The sequence below is a fragment of the Lissotriton helveticus genome, chromosome 5_1, assembly GCF_964261635.1.
Source record: "Lissotriton helveticus chromosome 5_1, aLisHel1.1, whole genome shotgun sequence".
Classification (NCBI taxonomy): domain Eukaryota; kingdom Metazoa; phylum Chordata; class Amphibia; order Caudata; family Salamandridae; genus Lissotriton; species Lissotriton helveticus.
The window spans coordinates 376,129,591-376,153,641 of record NC_136065.1 but is presented as its reverse complement, the minus strand read 5'-3'; the positions used below and the strand labels follow the sequence as shown (position 1 = coordinate 376,153,641).

The window sequence follows — 24,051 nt, the reverse complement described above, 5'->3', positions numbered from 1 at the left end:
AAAAAGAACTACAAGTGGTTCTGATGGTGAAAGGGGCAAATTGCTTTCATACACGCAGAAAATTGCTTTGATACACGCAAGGCAATAATCAGCAAAAATTACAGTCTAGTAAATTCTTTTAAGACTGGAACACAAAAGCGAGAAATTATTTCAATGCATAGTATTTACTAATTCATTTCATTGCTGTCATTTATAAATAATTCCAATTTTCAAAAGGTGACATGTAAATAAGGCGTGATCAATCATTCAATCAATCAATCAATCATGGGTTTGTTAAGCTACTCACCCGCAAGGGTCTCGAGGCGCTGGGGGAGGGGGAAATTCTGTCCATCATCAAGGAGGAGGTCTATCCAAGAGCCATATTTTGAGCTCCCTCGTGAAGTTGGGGAGTGATGTCGTCTGTCTGAGGTGGAGCAGGACGGTTTCCAGGCTCTGGCCGCGAGGAAGGAGAAGGAGCAGCCTCCCGATCTGGACTTCCTGGTGCAAGGGACCACGGCCTGGGAGAGCTGGGCTGATCGTAGGGTCCTTTGGGGTGCGTGGAATGTGAGTCGGCTATTCAGGTATGCTGTCCGGTGTTATGGAAGTCTTTCTGTGCGTGGGTGAGAATCTTGAAGGTGGTTCTTGCCTCGATGGGGAGCCAGTGTAGTGTGCACAGGTGCAGGGTGATGTGGCAGTGTCGGGGCAGGGTGAAGATTAGTCTGGCTGTGGCGTTTTGAAGTTTGCGGGTGAGGTTTTTGTTGATTCCAGCGTAGAGTGTGCTGCCGTAGTCAAGTCTGCTGGTGACAAGGGCGTGTGCGACGGTCTTTCTGTGTTCAAGGGGGATCCCTTTGAAGGTCTTGCGTAGGAGGCAGAGGGTGTGGAAGCAGGAGGATGCAAAGGAGTTGATCTGGCAGTCCATTTTGAGATCGGAGTCCATCAGGGTGGGTGGGCTTCCGAGGGTGGGGGCCACCAGGTGTCGTTGCAAGCGTCGGGGTTTGGGACCATCACGCATACTTCTGTTTTGTCTGTGTTGAGTTGTAGACAGCTCCTCTTCATCCAATTGGCGACTGCTTCCATGCCTTATTGAAAGTTTTGTTTGGCTGCGTTGGGTTCGTTAGATAGGGAGAGGATGAGTTGGGTGTCGGAAGAGAAAATATAAAATGACAGAGAGAAAGTTGAAAGCAGTGGGGGCAATACATTTTTTTTAAAAAAGGTCATTACTGACCAGGATGCTATCAAGATATTTGAGCAGTTTTACACTGGCTTTATGCCAAACGGAGTACAGCGGACAAGGAGGGTATTGCTGAAACACACAAAAGGTTAAAGGAAGCTGCTTGCAATAAGTCTAACTAAGCCACCTCAGTTTTAGCCCAGCCATATGCAAATCGGTCTTGGCCCTGCTCCTCGTGTAAGTAGTCCAACTGCCAAGCCAGGTACACAAGCAACCCAGGACTGGTTTCCTCTGTTTATGGGCTCATCAGCCGGGTACAGCTTGGATCCAGTGACACAGTGAGCATGGGACCCGCGTCAAGGGACACCCTGGCATGCCATTTAGGGCATTACTTGAAACACGTAAAAATTGATGGGAGGCTACCTGCAATAAGTCTAACCAATGGCTTGTATTGCTGCCTTGCTAGAGGAGGCACATTTAGAGACACTGTTCATGGAGCTCCATGAGGCTCTCAATGCACCTATTGACGAAATCAGATATTAAATGGGCTATTAAAGATTAAAGCATGAGGAAGACACCAGGGAACGATAGCCTACCACCAGAATTTTATCCGGAATATAGTGCACTACTGCTCCCACCGTTGAGGACTAAATACAGAGAGGCATTGAATAAAGGTATTCTCTCAGAGTCCGTCCGTTGAGGCGAGATCAGTGGTTTTACCTAAGCCAGGGGAGGACCCTTTGGACTACAAATCGTACAGACAGTGGTCTATGATAAATGTAGGCAACTAGATATTAGGGAAAATATTTGCCAGGCGGCTGGTGAAGGAGACCACTGATCCATATGACGTCAACCAGAAATATACGGTAAGCCTTTATTATATTGGAACATGCCAAGAGTATTGTGGAGAAAAGTGTAACTGTTAGCTTAGATGCTCATAAGGCATTCAACACTGAGGACTTTTCCTTTGTGAGGCAGACACTGGGTGCGTATGATCTGAGACATGAATTCCTGAAATGGGTGTATCCATTATATACTGGATGTATAGCAAGGGTAAAGGTGGGGCACATACTTCCAGACAGATGGTCAGTGCAAAGAGGTACAAGAAAAGCAGGACCCTTCGGTAATTTTTGTGTTGATAATAGAACAACTGGAGCAATTACTACAATTTAGACACACCCATAAGGGCATTGACGTGTAAGGTAGGCACACGATTATATCACTGTATGCCAATGATCTCTTTTTTACCATAAGGGACCCGGAGGATACCTGGGGATGTATAGAGTACACAAAATTAGAGGTGGTTTCACACTTAATGTTACCCAATCAATCCTCTAACCCATGAATGACAGTAGGCAAGAGGGAGGAGAGATCCTTCACTTGCGCGTACAGACCACTCATTTCGATATTGGGAATGCATGAGTACTGTTCTGGATGAAGTATATACCTGCATTGTTTCTACGTAACTGTAGGGCCTAAAAAATAAGAAGATGGCTTTGCTTCCGGTTGTCTCTAATGGGTTAGTTAAATGATTGTTACCTCAGGTACTCTACGTGCTGCAACACATGCCTATGAGCATTCCTCATTCTTATTTCCTCCAGCTAGACAAGCTGCAATGGCTGTTATATTGGGGGGCTGGAATTGCCAGAGATACCTTGGGACTTCAATGGCATGAGGGGCATGCAGACCCCCAATTTCCGAGCTTATTATCAGGCGATGAAATTGCAGTATGTGGTCCCCTGGTCCGACACCACAGAACCTGATCCAATATTAGGATTATAACAGTGAATGGTGAAGCCCAGCGAGTTTAGTGTCTCTCCTTTTATTGTCTGGGGGCGGTCTGTGATGCTGACAATGCACCTTAAGATGTTTATTGGGTTATGGAGGACAGCTACCAAGATGGAGAGTAGTGAATACATCTGCCGCAGGTGGTCCCGTGGCACACAGCACTGTTTCTGAGTATTTCGAGTTGTGCGCCGATGAATGACAGTACATCTCAATGCCAGGGTGATTAGTAAAAAGAGGGGAGATTGTTGGGGTTTGCGGACTTCTGTACCAAATGGCAGGTTGCCAATATATATTCTCTAGTTTATGTGGGAATTGCAGCAGCCGTCTGCTAGATGTGGCTGGACTACCTCCAGGAGCCTGTTGTGCACCCGGTTAACCAGGCGATGACAGAGATGTAAGGAGAGGGTAGGCTGATCTCTAGACCATACGGTATGCTCCTATCAAAATCAGGAATGAGGTTGGCTATGCTCCAGACTTAAAGGGCAAAAAAATTGTAAGAACAATATCCCTAATTCACATGTCTATCAAACGTGCTGGCAGTCTTTCACAAATTAATTTCCAGCGTGCTGCTAAGTATTTAAAGAGTTCACTTTTAATATTCTGCCGCCTTCATTTGAATTTACGATGTAATGCTAAAAAGTGTGCTAAAAAGCTGCTTTAGAGAGGCAGATGAAAGTCAAGTGAAGAAAGCACACACTTCACTGCACACATTTGGGTGCTCCACTTTGGAGAATACTCCAGTGTTGTCTACTGTGAGAAGCACCACTTTACACAAAGATTGTGTCTAGAGCAGCCCGAGACTGACATGAAAGAGAAACAAGCATTGGCATATCCAACAGGCCTCGCCTTTGGGACCTTATAAGTATTTAGCAATGCAGCACATTATACTGGGTGCTACAACATTTATTGTTCTTTAATACAGAAGCTTTGTGCTTAAGAGCAGCGCTGCTAGGTGCCGAGATGTGGCAAGAATTCAATGGCATGCACTTAGAAAGCAGTTGCAGAGGTTTTTAATCATAGTAGTTTTCTGTTCAAAAGAACAGTGCCGCAAGTGTGGTGTGCACGGCAGCCAGGCGGCACAGAACAGTCCTATTGCTATACTCTGGTATGCAGGCAGTGAGCGACCACTTTACACAAACAAATTATTTACTTAATCATATTCCAAAAATGGAAATGAGGACGGAACACCATTGAACAATGCATACATGCCAGACAACACTATTATCAGCATGCGGTTATCAGTTTAAAAGGCACCTGCTCATTTTCAGGAGGTCCAGTGTATGAAGTACTACTCTACCCTGGTACGGCCATGCATTTTAAAGAGACCCATAACGTGGGGATCGCTACTCACCAACATGGGATTCCTGCTTGAAGGGCACATCCATGCTTCTGCCTATTTTAAAAAAAATCAACAGGAAAAGAAATAGACGGTGTTAGACCTGTCTGGTTTTTTTGCGTAGTCCCTCCAATTTATTATTTATTTTGTCCCCTTTCTGCCCCTCTTACCCTTAATAATTTTTGTGTCCACTAGCTTTTTCTAGGTGTTGGTCAAGGGGATAGGTGTTCTTTCCCCCCCTCATAGTTTTTCACCTCGGGCCCAGAGGCCTGTTCTGACAGGAAAAGTTGGAACCACAAAATGGTGGCTTCCAACTGCCCTAACTGCCACACCCAGAACTTGCCCATAGACTAGTATAGGGCGTTCCAGAACCTTCTGGTCCATTCGGGACCACTGAGGGACAGCCTATATAAGGCGGAATGCGGGGCAGCCATTTTGTCTACCTGAGAGAGTCAGCTGGAGGACAGGCTGTAACTAAGGGTGGGAAGAGGCTAGACATAGGGTTGACCTCCTGGACTGGGAAGCTGCCTTACTGGTCCACCACACTATACCCCTTTGGGTTACTTGTCCTGACCCCGCTGTTGAGGGTTACTGGAGACCCTGGGCGCCTAGCTTGCCCCTTGTCCAAATCATACAGGGGAAGTCTTCAGGAGAAGGAGACTGCGGCGCTGCGGAGCGCAGTCCTCTGCCCAGTAAAGGAACTAAAGGAAAGTGATCCCCAGGATATTATTACAGGGGTTGGAGGGATTGTGAGCTGGTGAGGAGTCTATCGCCACGCATTACAGGTTATTCCCCCCTTTTCCCTGTACCTGGGCTGCCTTTGCTCAAGTGAACTCCCTGTGACTGACGTAGGGCTGGGAGCGTGCCCTCCTCGAGGCGCTTTGTGGGGCGCTGGCGGCGTGATCAGGCCGCCTGTGTGCCTGTGGTAGCAGTGGGCGCTGGAGTGAAGGATCGTTTCCGGCGCTGTGTCCTGTCAGCGCTAACCCGGCATAGGAGTGAGTGATCCGGTGTTTGGGGGCGGAGCCGGAGGAAGCCGAACCGAGCAGACTCCAGTTGAAGCCGCTGCTCGCTCGCGCATGCCCGGTCGCGCCGCTTCTCAACAGGAAGGCGGAGGCGGGACCAGGCGGGAAGGCGCCGAGAGCAGAGCAGAGGCTTAGGCGTGTGGTATCGTCTTCCCCCGCTCGAGCGCCTCACGAAGGAGCAGGCGCGAGCGGGAGGGGGGACGGAGGAACCCGGCAGCCTGCAGTAAACAGAGATCTCTTTTCCCCGCTCGAGCGCTACCAGAGGAGCCGGCGCGAGCGGGAGAGAGGAGAGAGGTGCCCCGGGAGGCTGGTGAGCCTTCTTAGCGCTTGGCTCCCCCTGTTCCCTGTCAAGCGGATACCCCCACTCACTGGCACCTCAAGAACCTGATCACAAGTAAGGAGAGTTACACGAGGGCAGGGGAGCAAGACTTCACAAGTAGGGGAATAAAGAGTCCCTTCCAGAGGGTGGAGCGCCTTGGTTATTGCCTGAGGGGCCTATATGAAACGTTGCTCTGCTTGGAATAGCACCTTTACAGTTGTCAGCAGTGAGGAGTCCCCTTTGCTGGAGGAGTATAGACTCTTCTACAAGAAAACTACTGCTCTTTGTTGAAAGCGATGCTCAAACCTGTAGGGAACTAACCTAGCTTAGTCATTGCCGGTTTCTCCAACAGTGTCACGTGATGAGGAGAGTAGCTTGTGGGAGACAAGTATAGTACACTGTATAGTGACAATTTCTAATCAAATTCTGGAGTCTGAGTGGATGCACTATTGATGTTGATTATTGATTTAAGTAAGCCAATCTGAAAGTGTTATCACTGATTTCATGACTAAAGTAATGTACTGTTGAACCTAGATGATTAATTGCTCAGTAGTTTAAAAGTATTCTTGCTATATCCCAAACAAACTGAAGTGTAATTAGTTGTGAACTCTGAAAGTAAAAGTGCAAAGATATTATTTTTATAAACCAGTACTTATTTTCATAACAAATTGGTGTAGTGTCCTTTTTAAGTGTTATTGTGTGGATTTACTGCTGGGTGGTCTGCAACCTTCACACTTGTGCCTCTAGAATTGCTTGTCTTACCCCTAGGCCAGGCTACCCTAGGTGACCTGACATCCCAGGTTCCAACAGACGGTGAATCAGAACCGGCTGATGGGAAATGTAGTTCCTCATGATAGTACCAGCCACAAGTTTTAAAATGTCCACACACGCTTCCTATGGGAAAATGGCGGTGGCCCCAAAAAAGCTGCCTGTTGATCCGAGCCTTGTCCTGTGTGCTGCTCTGAGACAGCAATAACCGTCTGAACTGAAGGGCTGAGGCATTCAGCGTTTAGAATAGACATTGTTAGGAACAGCAGAGAGGAAAGAATATCATCAGGTATCATCAGTGACTTTTTAGTCTAGGGGCCTTTACACTCAGAATCAACTCCTATTGCTAATTACAGGTATCCAATCTTCTTCCTTAGGTCAGTATCTTGTTTTTCTGTTCACAGGGCCTCCCCTGTTAATGGACTTTAGCATACCCAACAAGCAAAGTAGCACTTCAGAATCACATTAAGAGAAAGCGGCATAGCACAGATTCAAAGTTAACGTCTGCATTCCACTAGCCAAAGGAGACAAATGAGGTGACTCTGGGTGTTTCCAACTCCCAAAAGTCAAAGCACTAGTCTTTGGCCACACCAAGGTCCTGTACATGTGGCACTTTCTTACCGAGAGGTTTCCATGAATAAGGAATGATAAGCCTGGCCAAGATGTCACTGGGGCCTGGACAGCATGGAGGATTAACAGAGCATAGGGTTGTTTTATTATGTGCCCCTGTCACATCTTCCCATAACAGGGTGAAGCAAGCAATAATCTGCATTTTGAACAATAGAAACTAATATATTGCTGTATTTCCTACCACAGTAAATAATAGGTGTTACCATTATCTAATTCAATGGCACTCAATGCGTTGACCTTGGATAAAGTCACAAGACTTAGTGCACTCAGACATTAAGGAGAACATCCCAGAAACAAGATCCAGGTAAAGCAGAGCAGGACTGGGAACCAAATGCAGTTGCAGCAAAAACGTTCAAATCAGCGCGCTCTCTTTCTCCTTTCCTTCTCGCCTTTTCTCTCTTTCATCTAAAACACCCTCCTGTGCCTGCCATAATTACCTGGTGGAGTTGGAGAACATGGCAGAGGCACCAGCAGCGACCCTCTGCTTTTAATGCCTACCATCCAACGGCTTCAGTCCACCATGGAAAAGCCCAATGAACTAAACAAACAGTACTGGCCTGAGGTCTAGCATTCAATTTGCAGAGACTTGGATCTTCAATACTCCCAGTAGGCCTTGGGTACACAGCACCCTCAACGCAGAAATAAGCAACAGTCTACAACCCTTCCAGCAGTCTTAAACAGAAGCAATGCTTACTTCAGCTAGCAGACAATGGTTCTATAATATCTCCTTAAGAACTGTGACCATTAGCCCACCAATGTACCACTAGCTTGTGCCTGCCAACACTAAGGGTTGTGGTGCTGCCTTCCCAGACACCCAAACCTTACTTAAGCAGAACTTTAACTTAAGAAGAGAGGTAACTCCAGTGCAAATACTTGACTGCCTTTCAGTCAATAGTAGTGGTGTGGGCACAGAAAAACGTTAACAGGCAAATTGCAACCCCTAACATGGCTGCTCGGTACTAGTGCAACTGCACTTTTGCTGAGAGAGGGTCTAGACATCAGCGGGTGTTACCGTCAATGAAACCTTGACCCCGCTCCCAGCCTACATTATAAGAAGCTTTACGGCCATAGAACAAGGGTTGGGCGAGCCTGGAAAACCAAGGTGCGAGCAGACGATTCCCACCACTGAAAGGACGAGACAGAGCTATCCCAGGTGAGGCCGTGGGCCACAGCCTCAACAGTGGCCGGGACAAGGCGCTCCTTGACGTGCCAGTCCAGCAGAGTCATCCCGGAGGGAAACTTAGATGCTGCAGAACAAGGGTTTATTTATCATAATGAAGCCATGTGCAGGGTTGGTATTTCACTATTGCACTTTGCTACATAGGTAAAGAGCTTCTTTCAGAGAGAGGCGTGACGCCTAAGACGCCTGAAGAAGACCGACCATCAGGCACTGAAAGTGTAAACATCGGCTGCACCAAAAAACGTACAAACTGACTCAAAAGTGTGTCAACACACATGTACCAGCCACAGGTTTATGGGGCTGCTTTCCTGTTTTCGAGACATCCTTATTTTTCTGGTATACTGGGTGAAACACAACCTCTTTTACGAGGGTAATAGCACTGCGTGCTCCCTTTTAGTCAATAATATACAATTTATGAATGAAATTTCGCCACATGCAGGCACCATTCGCTACTGATCTATCTCGCTATTCTGTACACGAAACCCATGTTATGCATTTTAATATGGAGCAAATGGCAATCAAAAATATGACTTTAGTGCTGCTTGCTTTAGTTTATGTTCAATTTCGGATCACCATAAATTGGCACTGTCAAACGAGTCTTCAAGTGTAGCTACACAGGTCTGAGGCCTATGTGAACGTGTTTGATGGGAGTAGCCTTGTCCTGAGCCTGTGTGCTCTACATGCCCGACCATAAACGGTTCTAGGGTAAGGCAATGCTGGGGGAGTAGGTTGGGAGGGGGAGGGGGGGAGACACAACATCTGGTTTGCATTCAATAACATACAGAATGCTGGGTTTGGTGGCTATAATTTACACCTTCCTGCCCTTTGGAGTTATTCGGCACTTGTACAGCGCAGGGTCAGGCATTGCTGTGGTATCGCAGTACTTTTCAACATACCAGCTGCTTGACCTTTGGAGCAGTCCTGTAGTTTGCAACAGAGACCACGGTATGATTTGGGCTGTCGAGACTGGCAGCCGGCAGACGGAGTGAAGCTATGAAGAAGTTACTACCTTCCACACTTTCCAGATGGCAGGGGTTGGGTCACGTGCCTGGGCAAACCGCAATGTTGAAACAGTGGTCCCATACCACTAGGGAAGGCTTTCTGCAGTTTTACAGAGTGCGAACCAGGTGGAGGGGGGCGCTGGCTTCCGCTCATTGTTCAGGTACTGCGAAGAGCAGAAGACAAAAAAATACCCAGAAAAAAATAGGAGGGGGCTCGATAACGTAAGTTGCACTGGGTAGCAGCGCTGATAAAAGCAAGCACTGCTACCTAACAGGAAGGCAGCCATGGCAGCTCGGCTGGACTGCAGATGATGTGGCGCCAACAAATAACACCTGCACAGGCCCATTCGTGGATGGCCTGCCAACTTCCCTACATACATAGTACTACAAACACAGCCAACACGAGGTGTCGTTTTGTTGTGGTCGTTGTTGGCCGCAGATTTATTACCATTATATACCAACTCACTTTCTGCCCCTTGTGCACAACTTTTGATGGCCAGGGGCATAAATCATTATCATGGCTTAACATAAATCATGTGTTATACCTTATCCGTATATCATAAATCATTTGTGTCATGATAAACTGGACGGCATACATGATTGGCTTCGCTTGTCATAAAACATTTGTCATAAATCATTTTGTTGGTCATAAATCATTTGTCTGTCATCACTTATTTGCATATCAGAGGATCAAACATCATGTGTCATAAATCATTTGTGTACCATAAATCATTTGTGTCATGTACCGCCATAACTTGGACATCATTAATCATGTTGTGTTACATTGTCGTAAATCATTTGTCATCCATCATTCTTGGTCATAAATCATTTGCTTGTCATACCTCCTTTGCATATCAGAGTCATGAATCACCATGACAGTTCGTTATTCCGCTCTCTTTTAGGCGTATCTCCTTTCTTGGCACTTTTGGGGTCCAATTTGTTCCGTTGTTTTCTATGCCCCTTTGCGTGTGGGGTGTAGCCTCTCCCCAGAGTTAGGCCCCAACTCGCTACCTTGCTAGTCTCTTTTTGTGCCCTGCCGTCCGGCTGGGTCTGAGCTGCGAGCGCCGTCTCCGTTTGCTACCCTTTTTTGTCAGGCCTACTCACCCTGCCATTCGGCATCCCATAGTGAGTGGCCCTCCTTCTACACACCGCCCCGTCGGTGTGCCTCGATAACCATCCGCTGTACCTCTCTTATCCGCCAGCACTGCGACACTGCTGGTGCATAGGTGTGGGTGGGTGGGTCTCGAAAATTGTTCTGCGCGCTCCCCAGCTCCACGATGTAGTGAGGAGCTGCAGTATGGGGCGCGTCTTATCCCCCACAATTTTCCCGCCGTGAAATGGGCGGTTGCTGCCATTTTGGGGGAGGGTCCAACCTCACCTGCCCCCCCCATTGGCCAGGTCACTAAGTGCCAACATGGCGCGAGTTCTGCCGCGATGAAATCGCTCCTTCTGCTCCTGGGCGCTTTCTGGCGGCTGGAACCGGATCCTTCCTGGGCTCTGGCGTCCGTTAAGGCGCCGGCCCTCGAAGCCCCCTACGGGGGCGGCCTCTGCAACACCAGGGCGCACACTTAGGACTCCGAGGCACCCCTTCACTGTGACCGATAAATCAGCTGAGCTCTGAAAGTGAAGTCACGAGAATGATTGTTTAAAAGCCCGAGCTCTGCGCCCCTCATCATCCCATCACAGCTCCTCAACTCCCACACCAGTTAAAGAGTGGTAGAAGACGTGCACATTCATCTGTGTACCTTTAGATATTGCTGCCAGTCTGTTGCTGCGCCAGTATGCACAGCCCCCGACAGCATATGCATTGCCATTCTCAATGTAGGTACTGCAGCGACTGAGGCAGGCAGGCAAAACAAAACAGCCCGGCAATTAAAAAAAGAAAAGTAACATGGCAAAGTTATTCGGTTTTATGTAGCAAACCTTTCAGATGTGGCAGGTCCAGAGGCCGTTTAGGAATGTTTCCATTCTGAATTGCACGCATTATGATCGCCCAAGGAACACCGCATTCTTTCCTTATGAAGCCAACGGTTTCCCGAATTTCGCTCCACAGCAGTCGGCTTAGGTTTCAACACACACACCATGCGCTGGAGGAGGTGAAGCATTTTGTAATGGATTGAGCTATTTAACAGGTTTCGCATTTAGGTATAACTATCCTGCAACACGAGATAAACGTTTGGGATTGCATAAATTACTTGTCCCAAATTTTTTTTTTGTGCCACCCTGATCTGTATTCACCAAATGCTCTACTTACGTTACGAGGACTGAATTACCAGTTTAACACATTAATTCAGGTTGTTAAACTCCACAGTTTAGATGGGCAGCTGTTTAAATCAATTACAGACAAAAACATAGTTAAACAAGCATTTGCAATGCAATAGGTCTCGCATTATTAAAGTTTGAGCTATTGGCATTGTTAAATAATGCAACACCAATAGCTCAAACTTTAATAATGCGAGACCTATTGCATTGCAAATGCTTGTTTGCATAGTTATGAATTTGTCAGATAATCCATCATGTGCTCCATAAACTGAAGAGTTTACCCAAAACAGTGTTTCTAGCATAAACGGTTCAAAAGTTACTAAATACGCAGCAACGCGTTGCTACGCGGTGGAGGGTTCTTCGCCCTTCTGTTGCTTATTGCTATACTTGGATGTTAAACTGGTACCATTGAGGAGCAACCTATGTCCAGGCAGTGTTAAAAAGTGTCAAAATGAAAAAATACTATCACAAAATGTCCCGCATTACGATGCATAATTTGCCCTTCTTGCTACACAATTTAGTCACACCTTGCAGCAAAATGTGGCCCTTCCCTGCGCATAATTACAATAGCCCTGTCTAAGAATATGAGATGTAGGCAGTGCGCAGAGATACACTACAGGAGGTTAAGGCAAAGTGGTATACGACTTAGAGATAGATAGAAATCTCCCACTTCTTCCTCCTCTCTCTTCCCTTTCTAATTAAGGGTAGTGGGACCCTTAGTCTGAATATACGTTTGAAATATGAGTTTTTCCCCCCTAAATAGGACATTATGTTATACCCTCTCTCCAATCGTGAGATAACAGGTGTTCAATTGTAGAACTGCATTGAATTCTTCTGTTTTCTTCCTTAAAATATTAAATTGGACTTTAGAATGGTGTCATCAAGCTAAGTTGTTTTTGTAAACGGATACCACCCATAAGATGGATGAGCATACAGAAATCGTACTACAAACGCAATGATGGTATAATCCATTACACAAAATATTTTTACATTTGAGAGAGAAAAATCAAGAGTATATCCGAATAATGAATTCAGAGAAACACAGTCAACAGCACAGTTAAAGTGAACAGGAAAGATGCAAGAAGTAGCATTTAACCCGATAGCATGCATGAGGGAATGCAAAGGCTGCCCTGGGGGTCACGTTAGAAAGGTGTGTGTGTGTCGCAAAAAATAAAAACAGTTGCTTCGAACTTGTAGGAGTTGCACTATGTACACAAATACAAGAAGGGACAGGGCGCAACCCCACAATAAGGATTTCAGAGGACTTAAGGCTCAGATAACAGAAGCTAGGGGAAGGAAAAAAGAAGTCAAGGCAAAGCACTGTTTACCAGTACTATCACCTGTCACCCCAGACTCACCAGCTTGGTGGCACGGTAGGGTCCGGGTCCAATAATCTTATGTTCCATGGCTTCCCAGCGCTGTAAGAGCCCCTAACCCCCGGAGTTGACCCTGCGGGCCTTCCCATTAAGCGGAGCGCACAGTCCCCGCTGCACCCCGGAGACGGTCACCCACATCGAAGGCACTTCCCTACAGTAGCAGCGGTGCCGGTTTGAATCAAGTGCCCGCAGAATGCAGAACGCTCATTGGGTGCCTTGGCAACCACGTGACCAATCTACCTCCATTCAGGGAGGTGTTTCTCCCCAGGGTGAATTAGTACACCAAAGAGACGCTGACACTCGAGTCTTTCTTCTGTTTTTACTGCCGTATCTGTGTTTGTATTTTTTACGAGCTGTTTGCTTTCAGGGCAGGTGCCTACAAACTGGACGTACGAATTTATTTTCGAAGGGCAGCCTATATTTAGACTTCGTGGAATTCATCATGTCACCAAATTGGAAATAATTGTATTTGCATTTCTAAAGCGTTTCGTGCATGCCTCATACTTAAAAAATAAAAATAAATAAAAGCACGAGCGCGCGCCACTGCAAGCCATGCGTTTCTATGACCGCGCCCGTGTGTGCACGCTAATAGAAACCACGTGATGGCCTATTGGTGGCACGTAATAGACACCAATAGGCCGTGGGCGGAGCAACGCGCCCGCCTTTGGCCAATTGCGTGCAGTCTTTTATAAAAAGACGCACGCAAAGGCCAATGGGGTAGCACAAAAGGAATCGCAAACGCACGAGCGTGTGCGATTCCTAGGTCAGTGCTAAAACCCCGTTTTTGATTACAAAATGCCTCGCGCTGCGAAGCACTGCTTCGCAGTGCAACGCAGGTCGCGAGACCTAAAAAGGGTGCCTGGAAGATAATGAAGGCGTCAGTGTCCTTCAAGGGCTGCGGACACCAGATAAACAAACAAGCAGCTGAAGAGGAGTGGTGGGGGCGGTCAGAGGGAGACAAGGGGGAGTGGTGCAGGGGAGACAATGAGGCACCTGCGCCGCTGCTCGCTCCCGCCAGCAAAACCCCGTGGGAGTGAACCTTTTGAAAAGAGGTGGGACATGCTGCAGGCTACGATCACAAAATGACACATGCAAAAGCCAACCCAATGCGTGGGGGGGGGGAGTCAGACCCACACAGAGTAGTTTAGAGTAGTTACAAGAAGCCTCACAGAGCAGCACATGCACGCAGCGCTAGGTTCGACCAAAAAAATGGGTCAGAAGTTTAATACAGTCGTTCCACACCCCGGTGTTACAAATGTGTATAAAAATTGAATCTAAACCACCTCACTTTTTGCTTTTCCAAGTTCTTCATGAGCAAGGAAAAGAGTGCCCTGCAGAGTGTTCGGACAGATTCTAACATCAATGACTAGTTGAGACAATACAATTCACACAAAAAAAGTTTCTCATACAACTATTCCCTTCCGTAGGTCAAGAAGGTTTTCGCAAAGCAGATTCTTCCCCTCGACATATCAATTCCTAAATTGAGATGGGACAAAATTCAGGATGCTCAGTTAACAACGTCATCCCATGTATACTTAAGTTGCAGAAATAGATGGGGGTTGGGGTAAATGGTCACGGTTTGAAATATCAGTCGAGCATGAAATAAAAAAAGTGAACAGTTCCAATTACAATTAAAAAAATGACAGGTGAAATTTTAAATGCAATAATACAATTAAATTAATATGAAAAGATCTCACTCAATTGATTCATACAGAGGCCCCTTGACCTTAGTGCCCAGTGCGACGTCAAAAGTCGTACCTCCCTAAAGCCGGCATGGCACTGCCACCTCTCAGACATTCCTTAATTTCCCGGGCAGCTGCTACTCTTATGTGTCACCAGTTCCATCTGCCAGTCAAGATTTCTTATCATACTTCCAATGAAGGGTCAACCTAGTTATTGCTCCAGGATATGTCAATGCTCCTTCCCCCCCACCCCACAGCCCAAGTCAGCTACATCAATTTCTTCCAACATTTACTCCCACTATGCTTTCAATTTCTCTAAAGTGTATGTGGCCTTAGAATGGAAGCTACCTCACTTTCCAATAATGTATTACTTAATGTGCTATGCTCTAGCAAGTCTTCCCTGGCTCAACATATCTACCCAATGCATAAAGCAATTGTTGATATTTAAAAAACTGTGCCTTCGACATGCCTAGCTTAAAAAACGACAACATTGAAATTTTACCCCATATGTTCCACAATTTAGTGATACTCAAAAAGTTCCATTCAGCCACCTACCTCGCGTTTTTAAGTCAGCCTCCATTTCCAGCCAATGTTGGACCCCATTACTCTCCGTGTCCTTACAACCATTGATGTTGGGTTAGTGAAGGATTCTGCTTTTTTTGGGCCATAAATACAGTGCAGAAATCCCTTGTCCCCTATCCTATATCTCTACATCCTAAGAAAGGGCTCTTCCTATGTCTAAAATGCCTATCCACTGACAACCATAAGATGTGCTGATAAATAATCATTTATCCTGGACAGAGATTCCACCATCATATTTTTCTATATACAGTACATGTGCTAGCCCCCACCACCCCAGCCCATAACAAGCCATGAAGAATATCTTCCATCTCCTAGAAAAAGGCATCAGGGACTCAGAAGTGAGGGTTCTGCAATATATATAGCAACTCAGGAAATTCATTTAATCATATTGATTAATGCTGCATAAGCAACGAAAACAGAAGGTGCATATCATTGTCCTCTTTTTCCTAAAATGGCCGAAAAGTGACCCTAGATCGAGAGAATAGAATCTCCCGTAATTTTCAGTCGCATCTATTCTTAAAACCTTCTCTTTGTACCCAAAGCGGAAAATATGCCTGTCTCACAGACCGCATGTCATGAACGGGATAAAGGACACACTTAACACCAGCTGATTTTAATCACCCAAAATTACCTACATTTCTGATAGATCTTAAGAAGCTAAATATATGATTACCCCAGAATCATGAATATATATATATATATATATATATATATATATATATATATATATATATATATATATATATATATATATATATATATATATATATATATATATATATGCTTTTACAGATGACAGAGTGGTGTCTAGAAAATAACACATTTATGTTCAACAAACTGTTTTACAAACAGACACAGGGGACGGCCATGGGTACTTGCTTCGCCCCCAGCTATGCTAATTTGCATATGGGCTGGTGGGAGGAGCAAGTACTCATGAGAACACATGGCACACAAATGTCAGAAAATGTGGCACTTTATAGTCGCTACATAGACAACATCTTTCTGGTATGGAAGGGAAGCGAGGAAAGTGCAGCCAAATTTGCTGAATAATTAAACCATAACACACTTAACTTGAAATTCACCAGCACTACTAGCAAAAGTACAATCACGTTTCTAGATCTAGAGTTATTTGTCTTTAACAACAAGATACAATCAAAAACCTATCGGAAACCGACAGCAGGAAATACTATCCTGCACGCTTCCAGTTTCCACCCCACCAGTTTGATCAACAGTATTCCCTAAGCAGAATGTCTCAGGATGAGGCGTAACTGCAGTACACAAGATAGCTATGTGGAATCCAAACAGGAATTATTCAACAGACTGCGTACTAGAGGATATCAAAGTCACACACTCGAGAAAGCAGAACAGAAATGTAACACTAAAAGCAGGGAAAGTCTTATATTCAAACCACCAGCAGACCCCTCCCCATCCAAAACAACAGGGGCACCACGCATGATCACGGGCTACAACGCTTACCACACACAGTTGCGTAAAATTCTTTACAGACACTGGCCATTAGTACGCAATGACCCCACCATAGGAAAATCTTGTGCCAAACTTCCACAGTTAACTTTCAGAAGGGCAAAATCGATGAAGGAAGAAATATTGTCCAACATACCACGCAAAGAAAAGAACACTCGATGGCTGAAAAGTGCAAAAGGCTTCTACAAATGCACTAAGTGCAAAACCTGCAGATACAGTGTAAACACTAACAAAGTCCAGCTTCCACTCAGGAAAACACCACTAGACATACGAGAAAACTTCACATGCAAAACAGATTTTGCAGTCTATGTCTTACAATGTAGCTGCGAAGCAAGAAATGGTAAGGGGTTCTGCCCACTTAACCCTCCCGTACCTGAGCAGGAGACATCCAAGGATGAAGAAGTAGCAAAAAAAAAGGGGGGGGGGGTACTGAAGGGATTCATCTTTTTTTAATTTTTCAACAAGAAACATCTAATTATCTTGTGAAACACAAATAGAACATTATAAACATATGTAGGAAAATTCATATACACACATGAGCGGACATCTAGGGAAGCACAACAATCAACAATCTATATACAAATTATCACATATACATCATATACAAATATACAAAACATTTACAATATCAACAAACATTTATCTGTACCCTGAATTCAACAGATATATACCAATATATATACACCGATTTAAGTAAACGCCTCCTCCTAATTTGCAAAGGAGTGCACAACAAAGTGGAGGTCCCAAACGAAAAACACCAGGGGGTTAAAGCATTAACCCAATTTCAAATTGTATAGGTGCAAAACAGAGACAAATCAAATCTTTTTAAGTTATAACAAGGGACTCCATTCAAACAAAAGGTGTTGACGCGGTCGCGTTTCAGCCAGATGATGTAGGCTTCATCAGGACATGGGTACTCTAATCTTGACGGTCCTGGCCACGCCTAGGTCCGGTATACCTGGTAAGCCCACAGGGCCACCCACACGGGTGGGAGCCACTATCTAAACCCAGGTACTGTAAATAATACCTTCTATATACAATATGTCCGCTTGGCAAAAAAGGTAGATTCTCGGCATACGTGGCTTAAATCACACGGTCTCTCTCAATTATTCGGGTGTCACGACCAAATAGTGTACGCCTCGGCGTTATTCATTTTCCCGCGTAGCTGCAACAAAAAATATGTGGGCAGCACTGTACATCCTGCCCATGTAAGGTTCCTTCAACGTCTACGGGCAATCAGTAATGATGACCCCGCCTATCCTGTTGCGCGACACATTAACACTCATCACGAAGGTAGAGCAGAAAACATCCAATACTTTGTGATAGACAGTGTGAAGAAAAACATCAGAGGTGGAAACAGACAACTAGCACTCAGGAGGCTAAAATAGAGATATATCCTCTTACTCGATTCTAAGACCCCTAATGGCCTGAACGCAGACGAAGCATTGAGTGTGCACCTCTAAACTCTTCTTTAGACTCAATGCAGCCCCCCCGTCGCAAACCCACTCCTCCAGAACAGTTCTAACCCAAGTGTGGTAGAAATACCAACATCACTAGGAGTAATTCCTCCTCAGTAACTTATGTTATTCACACACATTCACTTCACTACTAGGTGGTAGTTGCTAATTGTATTTAGTACGGTAATGCACTCGCCTTATTTTAAAAATGTTCAAAAATCTCTTTTGTTGCCCTTTCAACCTGAACAACTAAGTGTAGTGCTATTGCACATGGTTTCAGCTTCACCAGAGCAAGTGGCATAAACACAATCCCACCGTATGTAATTATGTGCAACTGACAGGCACATATGGGCGTCACCAGTTGCACTTGCGAGTCCATCAGTGCGTAGGCATTCCCTAGGCACTCCAGACTCAACCCCAGCTGCACACCAATAAGGACGTAGGTCGCACCATAGCCCGAGACCGCCTAGCGACAGGGATGACCCTGCTCCTAAACATACGTCGTCACGACTGCAGGCACAATCCTTAAGGGCACTAGTCCCTCAATAGTTAATTACGGTCTGAATAGAACATAACTGAATGAGCAGTAGGCATAATCACAAAGGGCACTAATCCCTCAAATGTTAATTACGGTCCGAATTGAACGTTACTGAATGAGCAATAACGTGCAAACATAATTAACTCGACTGACACGATGACAAACCATATCAGCATTCACTCATGGACATTTGGATAACAAACTACTAGGACATCACACACACGGTATGCCTAGTTGCCGAGGTTTTTGTTAAAATGCACTGCACTGTTTTGTTTAAATGCACTGTTCTCATTCTTTACCAAGCCGTACAATTTCTATCGCTCCCATGGTGTTATTATTTAATTGTTATATAATGTGATATTTAAAATGTATAACGAATGTCGCAATTTGTTTCTTGCAATAAGTACAGAACATGTTTTTACTATTGTGCATAAATAACAAACAATATGTCAAATAATGCACAAACTCAGAAGAAAGACTTCATGAGTGCACATGACTCTTCACATGTAGCAAGACATAACTCTTCCATGACCATGAGTTGGGAAGTCGACATGGCAACACACGTACTCACCACCAAGCCAATCACTCCTGTTTGTATATATAGCACTTTCACTGTATGTTTAACTGTTGTGAGCTAGGCGGTTTTGCCGCCGATACGCGTCAAACCATCTTAATGGAATAAAGAACACTTTTCTTTGATATATCTGATCCCACGGTGTCAGCGCCTGATTTCGCATGCTTGGATAATATATATATATATCATAAAAGCGATGTTCTATCTTAATACTGTGGACACCATCTATTGATTCTAACCAGTACACCCATGTATATCCGGCAGACCAATTGTTCCAAGATCAGAGCAAAAAACAATTCAGCTTGTTACATCTCTTAAGCAGAAAATGAGAAGGCAGCACCATCTTATCGCTACCTTTTGTCAGTGGCCTGTTTTACAAAAATAACATCCACACAAGTATCCTCAGGCCTACACCCATCTTTCCTCAATACCAAAAGCACATATGGGCAAATCACCAAATCAAACATCTTATCAGTATCTAGTGAAAGTGGCGCTTTCGGTTCTTCCACTCACTGCCTCCCCTGCCATTTCTGGGCAACTAGTCTTCTCAAAATCAATCTGGAGGATCATGGCCACCAGATGAATTGTGGTACAAAAGGGGGTGGTGATGGACGGAGCATCTGAACCAATCAAACACTCACACCCAGTCAACAGATCTGGGTTTAATCCATCACCGTTCTTTAGCCCACTCTGCCACCCCAGTTCAGACATGGCCATATGCAAATCAGTCTGACCCTGTGCCCCATGTGAACAGTCCAGCCCGAACTGCCAAGCCATGCCTTCCCTGGACCGGAAATAAGCTTCTTAGGACTGGTTTCTGGCATTTCAGCCATCTTCAGCCAGGCTTGCTTGAATCCAGTGGCAGAGTGAGCAAGGGACTCACGTCTGAGCATACCCTGCCACACTTATGGCGAACAAAGCGGTACAAAAGGGGGTGGTGATGGACGGAGCATATGAACCAATCAAACACTCACACCCAGTCAACAGATCTGCGTTTAATCCATCACCGTTCTTTAGCCCACTCTGCCACCCCAGTTCAGACATGGCCATATGCAAATCAGTCTGACCCTGTGCCTCATGGGTACAGTCCAGACCGAACTGCCAAGCCATGCCTTCCCTGGACCGGAATAAAACTTCCTAGGACTGGTTTCTGGCATTTCAGCCGTCTTCAGCCAGGCTTGCTTGAATCCAGTGGCAAAGTGAGCAAGGGACTCACGTCTGAGCATACTCTGCCAGATCTGTTGACTGGGTGCGAGTGTTTGATTGGTTCAGATGCTCCAGATCTATAGCTCAAACTCGTTTTTTCATTTTCTGCAGGTTTCCACATGTGGGAGACTGAGCTCAAAGGTAATATTGTCATTTTGAGGTCTTACACTATTCTTGGGGCCACTGCACTCAGCACCACATCTCTGAAACATTGCCTGCGTATGATCTATCCGAAAACAGTATAACAATTAATAAAATCAACATAGATTCATGCAATGATGATATCAGTGTTGTACTTGGGCTGTTTCTGTAGGGCAGCTTTGCAATGCTACTACCAGCAATATGCATATACCGCATTTTGTTTAGGGAGCTTGTTCGATCTCTGCACAGCTTATGCATGAGCGTAGCTTAATAAAACCGTTTCACTATAGACGTGAAAACCACTGTCAGTTGCTTGCAAAATGTATGAAAGAGTATGATTTCAACAGAACACAATACTGTCCTGTAAGTGGAACCTAAAGTTTTAGAGGTTTTTGCTAGCATTGACGGCATAGCGGATTAGGGAAGTCTAGTTCAAATATATACCATAGAGATATAAAATACAACACAAACATTCGTGCAGCATGTGGATTAAACCAGCACGCTGCATTTCTCAAAATAGAAGCCTGTAACAGAATGCACACAGATCACGGCAACTATCTCACTGAACTAGAGCGTGGTTAACCTGCAACCTACAGGCTCCGTGGGATGCTCAACTCACACCTCTATTGCTGTGTTTTCTCGAGCTATTGTCTTACAAGTGCTAAGCCCTGAACGATAGGATACATACATGTAAAGGGATTCAAGAATGTTGTTTACTTTTCAAAAGTCATGGTCCCTCCCACTTGAATCTCTTAAGACCCTCCTTACGACCAACCCTCCGGCAAACCCCTCTGCACCGTTTCTGCCGTCCCACTTTATCTTTTTTATTTGGGTCCACCGCTAGGACCGTCGATAAGTTAAACACTTGTCTCTCATCCACCTGTCCCACACTTTAAATCTAATTAGGATAAACTCTTCCAGAAAGCAGCATTGACAAATAGGTGATTAAGAACAGCGTGACCAATGTCAACACAGACTATTAATGATATCCATGTACCGTCCCTTCACTCTTGGTCACCGTTTCTCACCTGGAGGCACCCGCCGGAGCTCACATTATATCATGGCTCTTCGGAACGGAGATCCTGCCAGGGCGCCGCCATCTTTAGCGACGGAAAGAACGCGCGCATCAACACGCACATCCGGTGTTCTGACAGACACTGCTTCTCGTCAAAAAGTGCTTCAAGGGCGTGGTTAGGACAGGAACGGAAGCACGCGCATGCGTAACTGTGAAAGCATATGTGGTAAACGTTGTAGCAGGCTGTACGCTAAGCGGTTAGCAGCAACAGACAGTCGAGGTTCATCTTGGGGGTACTATAACAAAGCTGTTTGAGTAACCGTTGGGGCTACGAAATTGCACCAATGGCTAGGCAAGCAACTAGGAAATAGTACAAGGCAAGGGTTCCAGGTGGTGATCTGTAGGGTGGCCATTGGCCAGATTTTCAGTAAAACACCAACAACAGTTTGCAGACATCTATGAAGGTCACAAGTTGGCATCCGTGTGTAGGATAGAATACTTTTTTCAACTCAACTATACATAGTGCGGCATTTCGATACGTAGTGTGTTCATGTGTTTTCTATGTCTTATTTGTGATACTTGTAACTTATTTGCCATCTGCGCGATACACCATTAGATAGCAAATATTGTTGTTAGAAGGCATCACTTTTTAGGTCTCGCCTACCAGACAGCACACGCTGTCTGTTTGCGAAATAACCATTATGGGTTTATGGAGAATTTACAGTGGCATTACAGCCACTGGTTTGCTTTAGTGTCACTCCCATTTCCTTGGGGTTTTTTGGGTCTCGGCTAGACAGTGCATGCGCGGTCTCTTAGAAGGTATGTTTACAATCAGTGGGCTACAGCCCGCCCATAGGCTTATCATTTGTTTGCTTCAACCTCCTATGAGGGTGACCACATATTCAGTAGCAAAAACCGGTGCAGACCAGACATAAAATAAAAGTAGGACTAACGCCATTAGTCTTACTGGCCTGGTCCACAAACTTTTACATATTTACAAGCGGGACAAGAGTCGGGGGTACACGCAGGTACACAGCGTCCACCCACTATTTTCACAAGGTGGACGCCACCCCCCCTGCCAAGAAGTTGGGCCCCAGAGAAATATGCTGAACGTGTCCTTGTGTAAGAACCAGGCATTCAATCTCCAGCAGCAATGTGCAGGCAGCAATTTTTTTTTTGTTTTTTTACCTTCAGCCAGGCCGAAGTTAAGGGGCCATCAGGCCTCTTTTTGTTTGAATATCTTGACTGGAGGCGGCCTGGAATCACACATGAATGTAAATGCGACAGAGGGAAACAAAGGCACGCGACTTGCTATCTCTTCAAAGGTACTTAAGAGATGCATGCTTTTGCCTTTGTTCAGTCCCTGTATATAACTGCAGACACTGTAAGACTCAGATGGGTTGGCCTGTCCCAGTTTTTTCACAAATAATTTAAATAGCACTATTTTATTTATTTTATAGCGCTACGTCGTGACACCATGTGCTGTGATGGCACCGTCATGATGTCACTTGTTTAGTGTCTAACTTGTTCAGTCCCACCACTTCTTTTTATCGGACTTGTGCCCTGTTTACAAGGTTATGTTATGTTAATTTCGATTTATATAGCGCCAAATCACCGACAGGTCTCTTAGCGCTTGCTTTGGGAACCCGTCCTGGCTTTCCCTGCGAGATTACCCTTACTGGGTATCCCCAAGGTGAAGACCAGGCATCCCGCCGCGGGGGGCCGTAGTGGAGATTAAGCAAGCTATTGCCCAGAGCTGCAGAGTGTGAACCCATGATTCGAGTAGGCACCGAGGCGAGAATTATCGAGTCCGTGGACATTTTGGGCTCAAGACCCTGCCGCGTCGGGAATTGAACCCTGGTCCCGGCCTGACCTCTGCATCAGGGTCTGCCTCCTCTAACCAGTGAGCCACACTTCTCCACAATGACAAGGTCACATTTATGTGCCTTCAGATATAGCAGTACCTCCAGACTGTGCTCCTCCACCCTCCTCCCAGCTCTGCCTCCCCTGTGCTGGGAGCAAGCAGCCAATTTCCTCCTTTCTGCTTGAAATCAACAGGTAATTCCCTAAATTCATACTGCCAAGGTTTCAAATTGCTATATGTGACATTTTTGTAAATTCAGTGTAAATATGAGTGACATTTCCACGCCTATTAGTGACACTTGCTCATAAAACCAAGCAGTGAAGACGAGGGAAACATATAAATATCAGAAATGACACCCATTTGCACGACGAGAAACTCTGAGATCTCAAAACTTCTGCAAAGTACCAGAAATGGAAGGGCAATAGCTGAAGACAGACTGCGTGACTGCAGTTCCCAGTAACAGGGTGTAGGCAGGCACTGCACCTGCTCAGAAGATGATCTTATTTATCTGATCATTCATGACTGAGCCCTAGCCTAAAAAGCACATTTTATGACATAGCAAGTGAAACTAGGAGATTATACTGTGACGTCCAAGCACAGGCATATTTGTTACTATACCACCATATTGCCGATCCATCATTCAAGACTTAAGTCCCCCATAGCTGTATTGATGTGTGT

The 24,051-nt window shown here is 45.4% G+C and overlaps 1 protein-coding gene across 4 annotated transcripts in view; it reads right to left on the bottom strand.

The window, feature by feature from the left end:
- Window positions 1–21,643, bottom strand: part of ZBTB17 (zinc finger and BTB domain containing 17) — a 417,671-nt gene extending 396,028 nt beyond the window's left edge. For 2 of the 4 annotated variants that reach the window (XM_078642537.1, XM_078642540.1), the window contains exon 1: window positions 21,523–21,643. Coding sequence is in view for 1 of the 4 variants with exons in the window: in XM_078642535.1 (XP_078498661.1) it covers window positions 4,290–4,323 (34 nt within the window). In the remaining 3 variants the exon portion in view is untranslated. Of the gene's footprint in view, window positions 1–4,289; window positions 4,332–21,522 lie in introns of those variants that run through there. The other 2 variants (XM_078642535.1, XM_078642536.1) reach the window with 2 other exon arrangements.
- Between the last annotated feature and the right edge of the window lie 2,408 nt (window positions 21,644–24,051).